At 45.2% G+C, this 20,798-nt stretch overlaps 1 protein-coding gene across 4 annotated transcripts in view; it reads right to left on the bottom strand.

Annotated features, from left to right (window-relative positions):
- rabgap1 (RAB GTPase activating protein 1) overlaps positions 1–20,798 on the bottom strand; it is a 98,248-nt gene that overhangs the window by 50,355 nt on the left and 27,095 nt on the right. For all 4 annotated transcript variants that reach the window (XM_080848200.1, XM_080848201.1, XM_080848199.1 and 1 more), the window contains one exon: positions 14,983–15,133. In XM_080848200.1, coding sequence (XP_080704326.1) covers positions 14,983–15,133 — 151 coding nt within the window. The remainder of the gene's footprint in view (positions 1–14,982; positions 15,134–20,798) is intronic.

Here is a 20,798-nt window from a genome sequence, read left to right as displayed (position 1 = left end):
ACACACTCCCTCTCTCACACACACACACACACACACACACACACACACACACACACACACACACACAGTTTCCCGACAGTCACGTTGGGATTCTGATCACCTCAGTCATGAGTGTGAGGCTGGTGTTTGTGCAAGTGTGCGTGTCCATCCAATCACGCACAGAGCCTGTGGTGCAGTGACTCAGCGAGACGGCTGATTGGTTGAGAATATAGCAGGAAGCAACCGCAAAGGGCACAAAGGTCTCAAGGGGGGGTGATGATGTCAGACCACCCACACAGACATCTGTACCCCCCCAAAACAAATGTCTGTGTGCACAAAAACTGCTCCATAGGTGCATCTCTGGAACTGACCCCTGTCCACACACACACACACACACACACACACACACACACACACACACACACGCATACCACAAACAAAACTGCAGACACAGACACAAGCATGTACACACGCGCACACACACACACACACACACACACACACACTAACACGCACGCATACCACAAACAAAACTGTAGACACAGACACAAGCATGCATACACGCGCGCACACACACACACACACACACACACACACACACACACACACACACACACACACACACACACACACACACACACACACACACACACACACACACACACACACACACACACACACACACACACACACACACACACACACAGGTCACTTTCTGACCTGGACAGTCACATGGTTCAAACACACAACACACACTGTCAAGCCCACAGAGCAGCCCCATCACTGATCTCCTAACACAATCCCGCCATGCACTCATGGACACACACACACACACACACACACACACACACACACACACACACACACACTCACTCTTACACAGACACACAGACGCACCTTTCACTCTTCCTACATGCATCATGGAACGTGACAGAGCTGCCCTTTCCTAGAGGGATCTGGGGATATGGGTCTCATTGGTAGGGGGAGCTAGGGAGGGATGACTCCTCCTGAGAAGCTGGAAAAGGCTCACTGAGGGGCCATTAGAAGACAAGCACTGGGCAGCTAATTGGGAGACGCAGAGGGAAATGGACTGGACTGAAATGATGAAGAGCAAAGGTCAAGCAAAGGTGTGGAAAGGGGGGGGGGGGGATTGAGAGAGGAGAGAATGAGGATGAGGAAGAGTAGGGGTATGAGAGGAAGAAACGGGCTGGATTAGGCTGAGGCACGATGGACAGAAAGCCCTGGGACAAAGGTGTGAAGAAGGGAGAGAGCAAGGAAGAGGAGGGAGGAGGGGGATGAGAGAGAGAGAGAGAGAGAGAAACAGACAGAGCATTGTAGGAGCCGTTTGTTTTTGTTCACCATGTGAAGCCAGTCAGTGAGTCTAAGTGTGTGTGTGTGTGTGTGTGTGTGTGTGTGTGTGTGTGTGTGTGTGTGTGTGATGCATCAGTGGCGGGCTGCTGTTTGACCTCTGGGGCTGTGTTTATGGACAAGAAGCTTGGACACATCTGGTGAAGGTATGGGCTGACAGAGAACCCACACACAGTCCAAACAACAGGTTCTTTTCAAGAGTGTCTGTGTGTCTGTGTATGTGCTAGGGTGTCTAGACACACAGTTGGACCCATCACCTGAGCAGTCAGAAGACTCACACATACACACAGACAAATGTAGAGCACACAAGTACACAAAGACATACAAATACAGTGTCTGAGAGAGAGAGAGAGAGAGAGAGAAAATAGAGAGAGAGAGAGAGAGAGAGAGAGAGACATTGACATATTGGGTTTAGACTTCCGTAATTCATTAGCATGTATGACATTCGTTGACAAGCCTCCTGGCAAACGCTGCTGTCTGCCTTTCCGAAACATTCCCAGAACACTTGAATGGAAAAAGCAGAATTCTTCCCCAGCGCTGAGTGACAATTACTTCCTGAAGTAATTTACAGGACAAAGCTGGGCCTTGTCATAGGAATCCGACACGGCTACAACATCTTCCTCCCCTGTTTTACTAGAAGTATAACAAAGCTATCACTCCTGTCATCGCCGCCTCCCTGCCACATTAACACCACAGGTCGCAGGAGTTTAACTGCGGCGGTTTACCAAATGTCACACCTAATGGCCGTTAACGGCACACCCCGACGCCCCCAGCCGCTTCAGGCCCGCGACTGACTGATCTCGCCACTCATCGTGACAAATAGGTGAGGGTGGGGAGCTTTATGGCAGGTGATGGCTAATGGCAGAGATGCGTTCGTAGAGATCATGATGCAGCATCACCCGTGGAGGGGACAGCTCAAGCAGAGTGTGTAATGGGGATGTGACCCTGAGGGAGGCTAGTGCTGGAATGGACCTGGCCTATACTAATACATTATATATATATATATATATATCTATGAAATATATATTGAATACACAGCAGCGAAAGACAATCTAAATCCTGACTGCCTTAGAAAGAGTAGAATTCTTAATAGTTAACCCTAACCCTAGGCCGGCAAACATTATGGAACAACTGAATATTGACCAATCGACACTCCACAGACACGACTGCCTTTTGCATCCAATTGTTCCAGATCTTCGAAGCTAGGGTTGGAGTGACTGACTGTCAGCCAAAGAAGCGCACGATACATGTATTATCTAATAGCTACAAAAGATCACAAAGAGCTCCTGCTCTTTGAGTGACAGGAATTGTATTCAAGGGGAATGCTGGAAAATAGTTACGGCTCACTCCATGGCACTGGACTAAGTATGTGATTGGTGGGTAGAGGAGGGTGGGGAGTTACAAAGAGTGGAGGGGTGTAAAAGAAACTAATGAAGAGGAAGAATGAAGGCTGCAATCATCTCACTGTGTGTGTGTGTGTGTGTATGTGTGTGTGTGTGTGTGTGTGTGTATGTCCGTCCTTTCCTCTCTGCTGGCACCGCTGTACAATAGTGAAAGATCCGCCATTTGCTGAATAGCGGTCTATTTGCACGCAATAAATGCTGGTAAAGCTGGGATCTCATTGGGAAAAAAGGTCTGACTGCTGAGATATCATTAGTCCTGCCAATTTTCTCCGGCCAACAGAAGCGAGGGACTCGCTCCTCTATGGCAAATACCCCAAAATAGATTGTGGGTCATTCAATGCTGCCATTCAATTAGACACAATGGCAGCACTGCTCAGGACATGATTACTTGACGGAGTTGTGTCCCCTTCAGAGGAACACACACACACACACACACACACACACACACACACACGTAAACACACACACGTAAACACACACACGTAAACACAGAAACAATGACCACTTCAAGCAGATCAGAGATAAACATTCCAGAGGCTTCTCCTTCTGGACACTCTCCCGGTATTCAAATATAAACCCAGCGGGCAGAACAACAAAGTGCCCAACAACAACAAAAGGAGGCCGGCGAGACATTTCTGAAAAATCGACCATTACACTCGGTTTCACTGGCCGCACTGCGACTGTGGAATGAGACGGGCCCCGCGATGAATGGGAGCGATTCAATCTGCTCATACGTTCTGTTCCCTCACTCTCCACGGGGGGTCACGACCTGCCCGGCTAGCTGGCTGGCTGGCTAAAAGCTCTCCCAGTCCGCTCCCGTGGCATTCATTCTCAGCCGTACCCGACTAATGAGCTTATTAGTTCCTTCCTAATTACGACTGAGGGTGGGGGGCGGGCAACCCAGTCATGTCGGGTGGTGTGTGCTCAACAAAAAAAAACTGACCCCCCTTCTGCTGTGGCCGCAGCCTAACCAGCTCATTAGTGAGTTCAGTACATGCAAACACTTACGCTAATGTGGCTAGCGCCCGCCGCTTCGGATAGCCTCGGTCAGGTCAGGTGGTGTGTGCAGGGGCTGCTCGACAAAAACAGATGACCCGTCATTCTGCCATGGCCTAATCAGCTTATTAGTGAGTTTGGTACATGCGAACACGGGCACAAACCACAGGCTCCCTCGCTGCTCGCGCACAGAGACAAACTAACCCTGGCACTAATGTGGCCAGCGCCCGCCACTTCGGATGTCCTGTCCCACAGAAGCAGGCAGACAAGGGAGGGAGGGAGGGAGGGGGGGTGCTCTCATGGAGGATAGATGTCACATAGGGACAGAGCAGTAGGGTACACAATGTCCAAAACTGCCAATGTCGGTCGACGGTAGAGGAGCTTTCATAGGTTTACAGGGAGTCCATGCAAAGTGTGTTGGGAAATCAGAAGAGCCAGGCCTGTTCTTACCGTGACAATACATCTTTGAATTAATCTGATGTCTGCCTTAAACGTGCCTGCTCATCAAAACCAGGTTTTGCCACTACCCAGAGGGGTACCTCCGCAAGGAGAGTGAAACTTTATTAGCATCGCTCTCGATGAGGAGCAGGTTCGCAAAATGGATGAGCTGAAGCTTTGCTGCCTCAGCTTGGGCGGCACCAAGGGATTTGATGGCAGTTAGTAATGTGTAAGTGAACGAGCGGATGATTGTGTGAGAGAGAGAGACAGAGAATGGAGAGAAAATGGACAGAGAGAGAATGGAGAGAGAGAGAATGGCGAGAGAGAGAAAATGGAGAGAATGGAGACAGAGAGAATGGAGAGAGAGAGAGAATGGAGACAGAGAGAGAATGGAGAGAGAGAGAGAATGGAGACAGAGAGAGAATGGAGAGAGAGGGAGAGGAGAGAGAAAAGAGAGGGAGAAGAGAGAGGAGAGAGAGGGAGAGGAGAGAGAAGAGAGAGAGAGAGGGAGAGAAAATGGAGAGAGAGAATGAAGAGTGGAGAATGGTAAATGAGGTGCAGGAGTGATATTTTTGTCTCATGTGACAGGCTGATATGAAATCTGTTTCAATGACAGCTTAATAAAGCTGAGGGGACCAGGGCTCTCGCCTGCACCGGTCTTGTCACATCATAATCAATATACCCCTAACACCTTACACATCCACGCACATACACACTCACACCTTCAGACATAAACACACAGTCTCCCTCTCACACACAAACACTATTTCTTCTTCATCTTCCCACACCCACACCCACAATCGTACACAAAACACTGTCTCCCAGTGACACACACAGAAAAAAAAAAAAGATTCTCTTCCTCCCCACCCACCCACCCACACACACACACACACACACACACACACACACACACACACAGACAGAGACACACACACACACACACACACACACAGAAACACACTCCTCTAAAACACACTGAGACAGAATTGGCAGGTCCTACCTCTGCTATTACTACACACTGGCGATAACAATCTCTCTCATTCCAACATGACCAATGCTTCCGTCTATTGAGCGGTGATTATGTCATTCTGTAGCACAATGATATCATGCTGGCCAGAACAAGGCGGAGAGAGCGGGCATCCCTTCCAGTAACAACAAACTCATACAGGTACGGCATCTAAAAATTACCAAAAAAGATGAAGGAATACAGAGATGAAAAAAAATTGTATAATCACAGATTACAGATTAACAAATAAGAGTTCTGGTGGAGGCCAGAGTATAGATTATTCAAGGTGGTTGAATCAAAACAGCCTGGTCAACAATGCGTACATTTGTTACACGCTTGAGAGCGCGGGCGCACACGCAATGACATTTCTACTGTACTTATTCGGCGCATTCGTATATTCATGTGTGTATGTGTGAGTGAAAAAGAGAAAGGGAGAAAGAGAGAAAGAGAGAAAGAGAGAGAGAGAGAGAGAGAGAGCAAGAGAGCGAGCATCCGCATGTGAAAGAGGGGGGGGGGGGAGAGAGAGGGGGAGAGGGGGAGAGAGGGAGGGGGAGAGAGAGAGAGAAAGCGAGAGAGAGAGAACGAGAATGAGCAGGGGAATGGGAGAGGAGAACATCTTGTGACCACCTGGGACCCCCACACCCCAGGATGTTGACTTGACATAATGGCATCTGACATGGCTGTGCCCAGCAGAGACGCAGTGTGTGCACGGCCACGCCAACAAACCGCAGGGGCACTGTCACCACAACTCTCCTCTGTGGGATCCTTCACACACACATACAGAGAAAAACACACACACACACACACACACACACACACACACACACACACACAATCACCCCGGAGCAATGTGTGTGCTCAGCATGGTAAATGCATTGTACTGCCAACACACACAGACAGACACACACAAACACACACACACACACACACACACACACACACACACACACACACACACACACACACACTAAATATAAAATCACATGTACTTTCAAGCATCTGGTAATGTAAGGCCCTTCCCCCACACATGGTCAGTCAGTCAGTCACTGACTCACTTAGTCAGTCACTTACACTCACACACCACATGTGTCCTTTAACATGATGTGCGCACTGTACTGCAAACACACACACCTGCCTCACGATGCCGAACGTTGCCCCCTTCCTGTACTGGAAAGAGCTGTCTGCTAAGCATCAGTGAAGCTTTACCATCTCTTCACACCTTCCTAATCTCCAAAGGAACAGACAACCCACCAGCCTTCACTAAGACGCTAGCGTTCCTCCTTGTAAACAGTATTTTTTGGGGGGTGACTGAGGCACCCATGGAACTTAACAGTGACTCTGCTACTCTGCTGTTGGGCTAGGGAAACTGTCAGCGTTGTGTTTTTCTCTGGGGGGTCCGTTTCAATGAAGGGTCTGAGAGCTCACCCCTTCAGCTGACAGCGAGAAATACTGGAAAAGAATAAAAACAACTCTGACTTGAGGGTGGATATAAAAAGCATTACAAGAAATAACACAGGCTTGAAGGAAAATGCTCCCCCCCCCCCTCTCGCTCACTGTTCATCTGTGTCTTTCTGGGAAGAGCTTTCACAGAGCATAACCCTGATATGACAGAACTGGGCACATTGGCCAGGAGACAAAACTATATATACATATATATAGTTTTTTTTTATATATATATAAAGAAATATGGATAGAAGGAGGGTGGGAGGGAGAGAGACTAGATTCTCTCTTTTCACCCCATCCACTTTTTTTGCCTAAAGTGGATTCAGACAGGAGTTTACCCAGTTCAAGATGAACTGCTTTCATAAGATCCTTCTGTGGCTTCATGGATGTCAAGCTGAACTCTAGTATGCTTTGTTTCAAACAGGGTGCAGCTGGGGTGTGTGTGTGTGTGTGTATGTGTGTGTGTGTGTGTGTGTGTGTGTGTGTGTGTGTGTGTGTGTGTATGACCCTGACTGATCTGACCAGACTGACGCTGAGGAAGATTGCATATTCAAACCAAATGTTTACATAATGTAAAAACACAATATACGTCAGAAGGTATAACTGTATATTATACTGAGTATTGTATATTCCATTTTATATGTAATGGAATACCTAACAACATGCCACAGGGTTGTGACGCATACCTAATTATATTACTATCTCTTCCAATCATATGCATATAATGCATAGTACATTGTTTCTATTGGCGAAGCCAATGGACGAGGCCTGGGAAGAGATGTTTGGACAGCCTCTGGCCATGCTTAGTGTCCTGGTGAAGTCAGCTGGCCCTAGTCCGTGCTCTTTCTGGGTCAGGCCTGCAGGCCTTTAGGCCTCAGCTGCTGAATCACAGCGCGGCCACTGCTGACGTTCAGAGCTCTGATGCCGCGGGGGTAGAGGATGCACAGATGAAGCATATGCATCCAGCGTACCACAAGCCATCCTTGAGTGATGTGGTCAGCTTGGTGGAAACGTGGGAAAGCTGAGCTACAAAGGAGCTACTACTAAGCAGTTGACCTCAGGCTCTTCTCTAATTGGTCATCAATATTATGCTGTGCTGTGCTCTACACAGTGCGTACTGGCTGCCTGCCTTATTTATAGCACGGCTATGCATTATATCTCACTATACATACCCAGTCATCTGTTGTACACTATAACATCATCATCTGTAAAAGCTCAATTACACTACAGTTAGCTATGCTAACACTGAGTCCTTGTAGCTCCATGCTTTGCTGTGCGATGCTGGCTTGTACTTTCCCTATGGCCTTTATGCCTTGCTAGTTCGTTTGGACTTGGTTAGCTTGTGCGGTGTTGTCCTACACTGAATGATTATTGTAAATGTTTCTTGTTGGTTTTTTAAATTTGGGCTAGTGTATTTACTTGTGGGCAACCAAAATCGGAAGAATGCCTGCCCGAACGGCTATCAGGAATTTGGAAATGTTGCCCTGTAATCTGTATCGCTGTTCCTCAACTGGTAGAGGAACATGCTAGTAGGTTGTGGGCTCTTCTGCTTAAGAGCATACTGATAATAGGGTAATATCTTTAATGCCATGATTGCTTTGGACAATAACACAGTAAACAATGAGTAAGTCAGTCTGTCCGTCTGCCAGTCACTCAGTCAATGGAGGGGGCAAGTCCGGCCCGTGGGAGAAAGATAAATCACATAAAAATAACAAACTCTCTTATTGTTTACGGTTGCCATAGTTGAGATGTACAGCCCCGCTATTCTTCCTGTGGTCCGAAAAGCAGAAAAATCATAATAATCAAGCCATTCATGGTAGTCATGTGAACATTCATTAAAAATTGGTTCCGAATAAATATGTATGCTTCCTGGGTGAAGGGCACTGACCAAAGTTTAGGCAAGTCCTTCAACTTTTGGCAAGCAGTTGACCTCAGGCTCTTCTCTAATGGACCCTTCCGCGACAACTCCCCAAAACGGTAACTGATCAATCATAGCATAGCAACGGTTACTAAGCTCGGGACCTCAGTCAAGCGAGCCATTTTGATGAATGGAAGTCAATGAGAGAGACGTCTGCTCGAAAAGAGAAAATGAAACGTTGCGCTTATGTAGTGTGTAATTCTGACAGCCGCTTTCCAAAAAGGCTGGAGGGAGGGGTAACATTTTATCCCTTCCCGAAACCCAAGACCCAGAGAGAGAAATGCCTGCTGTGGATCAAACAATGTGGACGACCCCCCCATCAGCTGAATGTCAGCAACGTAAACAGAAGCACCTACTTTGTTCAGAAGCTATGTAGCTAAAATCTGCCCACTGCATCGAAAACGTGAGAAAACCCTTGCTTAAAATACAATTCAGTTTTACCACCTTACATGTTTGCGTAGCGGCGACTGTGTAGATAATAGAACAAATAAACATAGCTGGAATGAACCTGTTAGCCTTAGCATTTGTCTGTCTACAAACACGGCATGTAATGTCGTGGTTGTAGCCTATATAAGCATATTGCAGACCCTTTTGCCTGCTTCGATCTGAGATCTTGCCGTTTTTCCAAAAAATGCTTGTGATTTCTTTGGGTAGAGCTGAAATTGACACGATTGAAAACATGTTGCCACGCCATTCATACCAATGCTGAGAACCTGGGAAACGTGAATGCTTGACTGATATAGCAACCGTTGCTAAGGGGGGCGGAGTTTGCGGAAGGGTCCATTGGTTGCTTCAGATTTTTTTTCTACAGGGCACAGCTCGCAGTTCTCCCAGACACACCTACTTTTATTGCCAGCGAATTTGTACCGTTTATATTAGTGCGGTCAAACGATTTAAATATTGATTAATATGATTAATCGCAAATTTGTATCTATTCTAAATGTCCCTTCAATTATTTTTTTCCATCATTTTTATTTTATTTGAATGCTCTGTATTGGCTTGCTTTATGCAATGTTTTATTTTATTGAAAAACAGCATTGCCAAACAGGGCGGTACAAAATAAAATTATAAAGTGCACGCGCAATAAAGAAATTGACAGCGTTAAAATGGGGTTGCGTTAGTGCCGTTAATAACAAGTTAAACTGACAGCACTAGTTTATATGTTTTTTGGCTTAATGAATAGGAACATTCTAGCAGCTGTCTTTCTTGTTCACACCCACCATCGTTAGCTAGCTGACAGGTACTACTGGAGGTACATTGCTGAACAGCTAGATGAAGGCTACAGGATTAGCATTGGAAGGTACAACAAAGAAGTGACAGAAAATCGAGACATCCTGTCCGGAATAATAGACTGTGTACATTGTTTTGGAGCCTTTGAGTTGGCTTTGCAAGGACATAATGAGAGTGAGATGTTAAAAAAAAGAATTATAAAACTTTTCTCAGAAACACCATGACACAGGAGAGGCTAAAAGCATTGGCTCTGCTGACAATGACTTTACTTTAACCAGTCATTGAGCAATTTACGGGCCGAAAGGAAACGAAAACAATGTTGTATGTATGTTCAAGTAGCGCTACTGTGACAGTGACTTTATTAATAACGTACTCATTTCATATGACTAATTAGGTCTATTGATTTAGTGATGAAGGTGCTACCAGTCTCAGATTCCATCAGATGTTTTTACCCAGTATATTATTTAATGTAATAGCTTTAGCGTATATACAGCCGCGAAAAAAATTAAGAGACCACTTCAAAATTATCAGTTTCTCTGGTTTTACTATTTATTGGTATGTGTTAAAGTAAAATGTACATTTTAGTTTTATTCTATAACCTACTGGCAACATTCTTACCAAATTTCAAATAAAAATATTGTCATTTAGATCATTTATTTGCAGAAAAATGACAATTGGTCAAAATAGCAAAAAAGATGCAGTGTCTTCAGATCTCGAATAATGCAAAGAAAACAAGCTCATATTCATTTTTAAACTACACAATACTAATGCTTTAACTTCAAATCAATATTTGGTGGAATAACCTTGATTTAAAATCACAACTTTCATGTGTCTTGGCATGCTCTCCACCAGTCTTTCACATTGCCGTTGGGTGACTTTATGCTACTCCTGGCGCAAGAATTCAAGCAGCTCGGCTTCTTTTCATGGCTTGTGACCATCCATCTTCCTCTTGATCACATTTCAGAGTTTTTTTTATGGGATTCAGGTCTCGAAATTGGGCTGGCCATGACAGGGTCCTGATCTGGTGATACTCCATCCACACCTTTACTGGCCTGGCTGTGTGGCATGGAGCATTGCCCTGCTGGAAAAAACACTTCTCAGTGTTGGGGAACATTGTCAGAGCAAAAGGAAGCAAGTTTTTCTTCCGGGACAACGTTGTACTTTGCCTGGCTGAGGTTTGTAAAAGACCATAAGGATTGAACCAAAGCGGACTGGAGGGTCTCCTAGTTCGTCTTCTCTGATGAGAATAAAACAAAAATGTACATTTTACTTTAACACATACCAATAAATAGTAAAACCAGAGAAACTGACAATTTTGAAGTGGTCTCTTAATTTTTTCCGCGGCTGTATATAGATTATATATATATAAATGCTTGTAATGCTACATCTGTTTCTGATTGTATGAAAACATGAACATGTTCTCTAAAAAGACCTCTTGAGAAGCATTCTTGTAAGACCATGTCAAAATGACCTTTCCCTTAGCTTTTGGTGTGTGTGACCCTATCACGCAATGGCCACTACATTGTGATCACTGAAACCTTTGGGAACTGATATAGCTTTGGCAGAGTAAGATCCCATTCTATTTATGTTAATGTGGTCAATGCTAGAGGAATTTTTTGATACCTGTCATTAGTACTTATTCAAGTTGGCTGGTTTAGCTTCAGTTTCAGATCGCATATATAGGCTATGTTAATGAGCCTCTATTTTAATGGACAGTTGGATAATAGGTAGTCTATATTCAGATTACATGTTAGGATGATTTCCATGTTTCTCAAGCATGTCACTTGTGATTTCGACAGTTGACAGGATGTCCTTTTAGTGAGGTAAAAGGCCTTGCAGCCATAGTTTCTTACTTTTTGCAATATATGTTTCTTATAATTGGCATCTACAATTATAAAATACTTCATCCCATCTTCAAGGTGGCTTTTGTGTCTAATACCATCTTGGATTCTGCCAGTGGATGTATATCTGATTCTAGTGACTTGACTGTATTGTTGGCCCATTGTTGTCAACAGTCAGATAATCCATCTCCCTTTGTGTGAATTACAGACTTGTTTTTCGATTCTTGCAAATTTTGGAAACCACCAGCCATTTCTACATTGGTCTTTGGTGGTGAAAAAACATCCACAGACCCCAAAAGGTCCCACACTTTACAATTACCCTCTCTTGTGCTTTCCTTCCACCTATTGAGTGTCCTTGCATGCCCCCTTTGTACACAAAATGTAAAGGATTGCAGAGATGTTTTTGCAGATTTGATTTCGCCAATTCGGCAACTCAGCAAGAGACCAAACAGGAACAAGAACAACCCTAATCAGTAAACTAAAATCATTCACTGCAGATTACGCTACATTCTCTTCAAATAGCTCTTATGAAGCAGAAGTTATTGATAAGATGACGTCAATTAGGCTTTGTCCACAACAATGTGGCTGTTATTGATGACCTGGGTCTTGCGTCCAAGTCCCTGATGTGACGCTGGAACGAATGACTTCCCCTCATATAATGTGAATTATGATGGGGGAGTAAAAAAGGTCTGGTGTTTTATTCGTAATGCAGTATGAAGAGGTTTCCAACTAATGCGATTCATTTCGCCAAATTCAATTCAATTCAATTCCTTGTATCTTGTATCGGTTACAGATATGGTGAAAGCAGTCAACAATTCAACCTCTTTTCCCTTCCACTCGAAGAGCCAACTGGAGAGGCCATGTGATTTTTTCGTTCTGGTTTTCCCACCAGTGTTGCCAAGGAGATGACAGGCACTCCTATATGAACCTTCAAATAAATGAGACATCCTGTTTTTTAGAATGAAATGCTGGATGATCTAGCACAAATCAGAGCGAAGATACATTAAAATGACAGAGTAGGAAAGGATCAAATGTGCTTTCTGGCTTTAATCTTAACTCTGAGACTGGTCCACAAATGAAAAAGTATATGAATTTCGCTCGCAGGCATTGATGTTTCTTTCTAAGCATCTACCTATTCTCCTCTAGACGGGGACCACTTAGCTGACCAGTCTGTGGAACATGTGGCGCATGTAGGGCAGAATGCCCCTGTGGGGGTCGCCAGCTCAGCCATGCAGAAAAACAACACACATTTGTTTTTTTTTAGCTTTCTACACACATAATTCTTCCATACAAACTAATTCATAAGACACCCGGAAAAAAAAAACATTTCACTTTGTCACCATGGGGAACCAACAATTTGGGATAAGAATATTGGCAACATTCAATGATGCTTAGAAGTTCCAGAAGCGCACAGAACTGACTCCAGATCAGTTGAGGGGCAGCGGCGGCAGAGCCCATATGGCAGCTGACTCTGGATCTGTGGCTAAGTCGGGTTCAAGTCAGGTGGGAAAGTATCACAGAGTGGGAATCCTCCACAGGGGGATCCACAGAGGCCAGGTTAGATTGTGTAATGCTGACAGACACATACACATACACATTCTCTCACACTCTCTCACTCTCTCACTTTCACACTCACAATCACACTCACAATCACTCACTCACTTTCACTCCCACACACTCTCATGGTGCTTTATTTAGCAGCAAGGCCTGCACTGTGTCCAGCTGAACAGCAGCACCAGCAGTGGGGTGACACTCAAAGAGAGAGAGGGAGATAAAGAAGGGAGGAGAGAGAGAGGGGGAGTGTTGGTGAAGGCATTTCTAAAAGGAGAAAAAATTGAAGGGAAATATGAAAGACTTAAAGCAGGGCATAAAGGAAGTGGAGGAAAGGCAAGTCAAATGTTGGAACCAGAGAAAGGGATGAAAACGCTGAAGCATGTGTATGTCTGTTGAAAGAGAGAGATAGGGAGAGGGAGAGAGATAATGAGAAAGGGAGGGAGGGAGAGAAAGAGGGCCATGATAAAAAGGCAGGTCCCCAGAAATAGCAAGGGAGAGGAGAGGACAGACAGAGAGGAAGGAGCCTAACTGGGTTTGATAAAGGGAGTGTGTGTGTGTGTGTGTGTGTGTGTGTGTGTGTGTGTGTGTGTGTGTGTGTGTGTGTGTGTGTGTGTGTGTTTGTGTTTGTGTGTGAGAGATGGTTGCCGGTTGCCTAGAACAGCTTAGTCTGTGATGTGAGGCGATGTAGTGGAAAAGCAGCCGTCCTTTCCCATACTGCACCTGGCAAAGGAGAGGAGAGGCACCACAGATACCCTGCTGTTCTCACACACACAGACACAGACACAGGCACAGGCACAGGCACAGGCACAGGCACAGGCACAGGCACAGGCACAGGCACAGGCACAGGCGCACACACACCGACTTGCCATGAAAAAAGAACATCTGAGTCACACAACACTCTCGATAAAACAAACTCACACAGTAATCTTACTTATACCTTCCCCCAAACACACAATACCACTGATCACTCAAACATATCAGTTTACCCCCCTTAACACAAACACCAAACATTTAAAGTTCAGGGATTAGGAATATCTGGCATTCCTCTCATGGTCGCTGGGGAACAGGCTTGAACCTCTCACAGCCAGCCTATCACAATGGGCCAAGGCCAAGTTTCTGCAGAAGGATCCGAACCAACAACATCTCAGCTCATCTAATGGTCCTGTACAAACAATCACTCCGCCATCTTCATGAAGCAGAGTGAGACCAGATGGAAGGCAACTGGATCAACAGTTTGCTTACATAACACTTGCAAGCCACGTCAAAGGAGACCCTTTCTAGCCCCCATAAATACACGCACACACACACACACACACACACACACGTCAGAACACAAACACGCCAAAAACACACACACAAACATACACACGCTAGAAGCTCACACACGCCATAAACACACACACACACACACACACACACACACATGCCAGAAACACACACACACATACACACACGTCAGAAACCCAAACACACACACACACACACACGCCAAAAACACTCACACAAACATACACACGGCAGAAGCACACACACGCCATAAACACACACACACACACACACACACACACAGAGCATGGTATCAACATATTTTGCACTTGAAACCTTAGTCAACCTCATATTTAACTTTTATGAATGGTCAAACTTTCATGACACACCTCAAAACAAAGCCCATACAAAGCCAACACACGTAATGACACACCAAATGGTACATACATGACACGCACAAAGCTTGGTATCGCCCTAAAAATATCCCCGTTTTCATCAGCCCTGGGGCCCTCACCACAATCACACATCAGGCGGACCTACTTTTGTGATGAGCGTCCGATACTCCTCCACCTGATGGTCGTTGTTATGGCAACCGGCCAGGAGCTGCCACACCTCGCCCCTTAGGGCTTCTGGGATGCCACTGCGGACTAGCGACGGGAGCTGCTTGGGCCGCACCGCCAAATTCAAGTGCCTGAAGGGGGATCAGAGATGAAGCAGGAACAGGGTTACACTACAAGGCATTACACCCTTCATAGTACAAGATGTTTGTATGTATGTTTGTTTGTTTGTTTGTCAGATGCTGATCAAAGTGACTGGGAAAATTGACTGCCATGCAATGATACGCACAATCGCTCTTTTCATTGTAAAAGTAAAGCTCTGGTGATATGGTCTTTGACTTTGCTCTGATGAGAAGTTTCTTTATGAGTCCCGACATGGCCATGGGGTCGTTGAAATCAATGAGCTTAAGAACCCCTACACTGCACAGTTCAGTGCTGCTTAGAATTATTTATTTTTTTTAACATTCCCCACACAAGCCAGCCTTGCTGTGCTCCATCCTGAGTAGCTCAGCCTGTAAATATCAATACTGGGATAAGGGTTCCAGCCCTCAGGAACAGCCAAATCAGTAATAATATCAAAATGTGTACCTCCGAGTACTCTAAGATACTTTGAATAACATCTAAATAAATACGAAATAATGCAACCAGATAAGGGGCAGATCATCAGTTATGAAAATGCTTTCAGGAGCAGTGTACAAACAAAGACTAGATATTTAAAAGATGTACTTGAAGTAGTTACTTGAAACTTTCCATGGGAATTAACATGAATATATGAGAATACACTTTTTGAGGTAATTTATACTAACTGTATTTACCTTGTCATATATGACAATAACAATTCCCATCATCCTGTAGTGTGCATACAATTGGTAGTAAAATGAACATGGCTTCAACAATTAATCAATATGCTAGGTAATGACAAAGACGTTCAAAAACAACAGAAAGTCATAGGTTTACGTTTCTTGTAGACAATGTTCCCATGTTCCAAACTAGCTGCATCTAGGGTCCGGCTGAGCTAAGCTTGCCTAGTCTCGTTTTCAACTAGATTTAAGGTTCCCTGTTAGGCTAACTTTTGCCTTTAAAAATTGTCAACATTTCCAAAATTCCCAGGCTTAACTTCCTATGGAAAGTTTTCAGAAAATTTCCGGAAAGTTTCCGCCCTTTTGCAACCATAATTTGAAGTATGCTGGATTTTCCTCAGCCACTAAACGGACATGTCAGGCAATCAGGCAATCAATCAATCAATCAATCAATCAATCAATCAATCAATCAATCAATCAATCAACCAATCAATATCTAATTTTTAATGAAAAGCTGAAAAGAATATAGGAGTATTGCATAGCTCTCCAATTCTGAGTGCTTCCCTTCCAAAAAAGCACAACAGATCGGTTTCTAGACACTGTACACCACAAGTCAGCGCCTGTGTGAGTTAAGCTGAACATCAGACATGACAAAAATCAAGACAATGTACTTGTTTTTAGTCTGGTTACACTAGTTTTAGGATATATGTGGGTTCTTTTTTTATCTTGGCAAGTCAAATTTTCCTGTTCTGTTGGCAGATACGTTTGCTTATTTTAAGATATATATCCCCCATTGTATTACTTTTTTTCTTGTTTTTGAAAGCTGCATTTTTTCAGTGCACACGAGAGCCATTTCTCATGGAATGTCAGTCTTTATCAAACCTAATCTTATCTTCCAAGCTCATCCTTGTGAAGCTGCACATCACATGTGCATGCTGCTGTGAGACTAAAGACTGAAGAGTATGAACAGGCCAACATAGGGACGTCATGTTCGAGCACGCTGTGACAAAGCTGTACACCAAAAAGTGTCAAAGGCCTCATCAACCTTCTCAGGGAGAGCAGATGGAAATTAGCCAGATGGCTACATTTTCATTAACATAGCATGATGTTCATTTATGTTTCCATCAATACCGTAAAGTGAATCCGCACATGAATATCTCAGTGAAGTCCGATACCAGATTTGTGATGCTAAATTGAACATCCGAAATACTCACAACTATAAAGCTATACACAATACACTTAGCAGATGATTTTGTGCCGCTAGATAGATTTTTCAGTATATGACATTCATGCGTATCAAATCCACTCCCCTAATCAGGGACGTGCACAGGAATTTTGAAGGGCAGTTGCTCTGCCCTTGCTCACCGCCGCTGCCACGCCACCGTCCCCTGATCGCAAATTTTGGCAATATCAATTTAAACTCTCACTAACCGCCGCTGCCACGCCCCCATCATCTGATCACGAATTTTGCCAATATCATTTTAAACTCTCACTAACCGCCGCTGCCACGCCCCCATCATCTGATCACGAATTTTGCCAATATCATTTTAAACTCTCACTAACCGCCGCTGCCACGCCCCCGTCATCTGATCGCACATTTTGCCAATATCATTTTAAACTCTCACTAACCGCCGCTGCCACGCCCCCGTCATCTGATCGCAAATATATTTATTTCCTTCGGAGGGGCAACTTCAGTCGAGGAGGGCAAACGGGCAGTTCCCCGAGCAACCTAAGCCCACTCCTGTGCACGTCCCTGCCCCTAATGTTTTTGGTACCAGCTGAGCTACAGGAACACAAACGCCTTTATATGACTATTTGTAGATCACTGTGCCTCTGAACACCTAAGGATCCATTTTCATTTATTCATCTCATCCATTCAGTCATTGATTGATTCATTCATTACAGAAGCTAAATAGCACATGTAAGACTGGTCTGACTGAACAGATCTCGGTGATGCCATTATGCAAAGAACACAAACACCATCACAGCTTCTCAGCCCACGGTGCTCCATGCCTGCGGAACAGCTGTACAGATGCCAGTGGGGGGATTTGAACATGGGCACTTTATCACCAGGACTCCTCTGACCCCTTGGTGCACAAAAAAACAACAAAAACAAAAACAACCACCCAAAAAAACATCATCAACCACAGCAGCGAGTGAATAGACAACCCAAGCGGAGCGAGGCTCTTGGCTGCATGGCGTTTAAGACCTTTCCAACGTCCCCGCGGGATACGGCTGTTCCAGCAGCCGCTCCGCTGACGCCACCGTGGCATTCTGCAAAACACCAACTGACCGACCTCCTGCGGGGTGTGCCACCCTGTTTCCATGGTAAGGCGTCATCGAGAGGGAACAAACGCAAAAGACACACAGGTCTCTAACTCTGCCTCAGGGGGTGAAGGGGGGAGGGGGAAGAGGGGGGGTGCAGGGATTTATGTACCTAGACCAGAGAGAGTAACGAGGGAACACAAAGGCTCCTCTCTTTCACAGTCATTCTCTCTGCCCTTCCTTCCACAACCCTGTGACCAGCAGCAGGTCATGGCTGCTGACTCAATTATATCACACTGTACCAGGGGAACAAAAAAAAAGGAGAGTAGAGGAGAGATGAGACGAAGAAAAAAGGCAGGAATATGTGATCCAGCCTCAGGAGAATTAGAGAGAGAGAGAGCCAAAGAGAAAAAGAGAGAGAGAGGGTGAGGTAAGAGCGGGTCGGGTACAAGACTGAAGAGATTCAAAGAAAGGTGACAAAGAGGAGAAAGACAGAGAGAGAGACAGAGAAAAACAGAAAGACAAAATTCTACCGAGAGACACAAAGAGAGGCAGGAAGAGGCAAAGACAGAGTGAGGACCTCATGACAAAAGTGTAAGTCAAGGAGAAATAAGAAAAGGGATGAAACACAAAAGGTAACGACAGATAGACGGAGTGAGTGTGAGTGTGAGTGTGAGTGTGAGTGTGAGTGTGAGTGTGAGTGTGAGTGTGAGTGTGAGTGTGAGTGTGAGTGTGAGTGTGAGTGTGAGTGTGAGTGTGAGTGTGAGTGTGAGTGTGAGTGTGAGTGTGAGTGTGAGTGTGAGTGTGAGTGTGAGTGTGAGAGTGAGAGTGAGAGTGAGAGTGAGAGTGAGAGTGAGAGTGAGTGTGAGTGTGAGTGTGAGTGTGAGTGTGAGTGTGAGTGTGAGTGTGAGTGTGAGTGTGAGTGTGAGTGTGAGTGTGAGTGTGAGAGAGCCTTGAGTGAATATGTGTAAAACTGTGCAGGGAACAGCAGGGAGAGCAGATGTCTAGTATAATATCGGATGTCATGCAGGCACTTCTGAACCTCTTCATTGTTTTCAGTTGATGACTTCATCAAGCATGGAAACAAATCTGTTGTTGTGGTTGTCAGCAGGCCCAGATCTGCGTTTATCCTTTGGAAAATGAAGGTCCAAGAAAACCCATTTACCTCCCTTGACCTCTCGTTCATAGAGAAGGGAGATTCGACCTCCGGGCTGTTTCCGGAATATTCTGGAAAGATCCAGCATGACCCGAGTCCTGCCAAAGCCCCTGGCCCTGGATTGCAACACAGGCTCTCCATTGCATGTTTCTCTTATTTAGTATTTATTTATTGGTGTGCTGTGTGTACTTGTTGATTGCTAAGCTTATACAACGTGTGGCATTTTCCTCTCTGATAGGCGCTTTCAGTGTGATGTAAGAGGATGCAGAGCTCTCCTTCAGGGCTGGACCAGCTGGGTGTAACTATGCAGTGAGCGGTTCATCACACACACACACACACACACACACACACACACACACACACACACACACACACACACACACACACACACACACACACACACACACACACACAGACACAGACACACAGAGACACACACACACACACACAGAGACACACACACACACACACTCGGACACACACACACACACACTGTAGCCTTAGACACTGTAAATGAGCGAGAAAAGCTTTGAAAAAACGCTAGCGGTTTGGAAAACTCTTAAGAGGGATTTAGCAAAGACTGTCCATAACTGTCCAATTAAATCCTTTTTATGTAAACATTTCTGTTGGAATATTTGTCAAAAGTATCCACTGATTTCTGTTCCCCCTTAAAAAAGACAGGGGCACAGAAAGGCAAATGGCCCCCCATACTCTCAAACATGAGTAAAAGCTATATAAATAAAGTCTTACTAAAAGGGCTCAACCAGCTTCTGACTACCCAGACACAGCTGACTTCAGCAAAACACACTGAGACGGGGGGGGTGGAGGAGGAGGTGGAAGGGTGTGTGTGTGTGTGTGTGTGTAGACAGGGGATGTGGGGTGTGGTGTATGAGCTGAGGCCACACCTGAGACACTGTAGACAGTAGACTGCAGGAGGGAGCTAAAGAACGAATGATGGAGGGAATGTAACATGGCAGAAACAGCGCCCAGGCTCAGTTCCCGTAAAGCCGGGAAAACATGGCTTTGAGGAATCAGGGATTGTGGGTGAGGACTGAGAAGGGGGGGGGGTAAAATTCCAGATGATGCAAACACTTTCTCTGCTCCCTCTCTCTCCCTCTCCGTCACTCACATAAACACACACACACACACACACACACACACACACACACACACACACGCACACACACACGCACACACACGCACACACGCACGCACACACACGCACACACGCGCACGCACACACACACACGCACGCACGCAGACACACACGCACGCACACATAAAAACGCACACATACGCACAAACGTCACCTCATTGTGCCAAAGGAGAACGGGCCCCAGTCAGTAAGATCCTGTAATTAAATTCCTCTGCTTTTTAATTGAATTCATCTCGAGGTTTTGATTAAGAACAATGAGTAATGGGAGGGGGAAATAATCTTAATAAGGCCCCATTTCTGGATCAGACCCCCCCCCCCCCCACACACACACACACACAAACACACTCCCCCTGCTTCCAAAGATTAAAATATCTATCTAATTTCCCAACCATGAATTACAAATTAGAATGAAGTAGGTGCTT

Source organism: Sprattus sprattus (genome assembly GCF_963457725.1).
Source record: "Sprattus sprattus genome assembly, chromosome: 11".
Taxonomy (NCBI): Eukaryota; Metazoa; Chordata; class Actinopteri; order Clupeiformes; family Clupeidae; genus Sprattus; species Sprattus sprattus.
The sequence above is the reverse complement of the archived record's forward strand: the minus strand, read 5'-3'. Positions and strand labels throughout refer to the sequence as shown.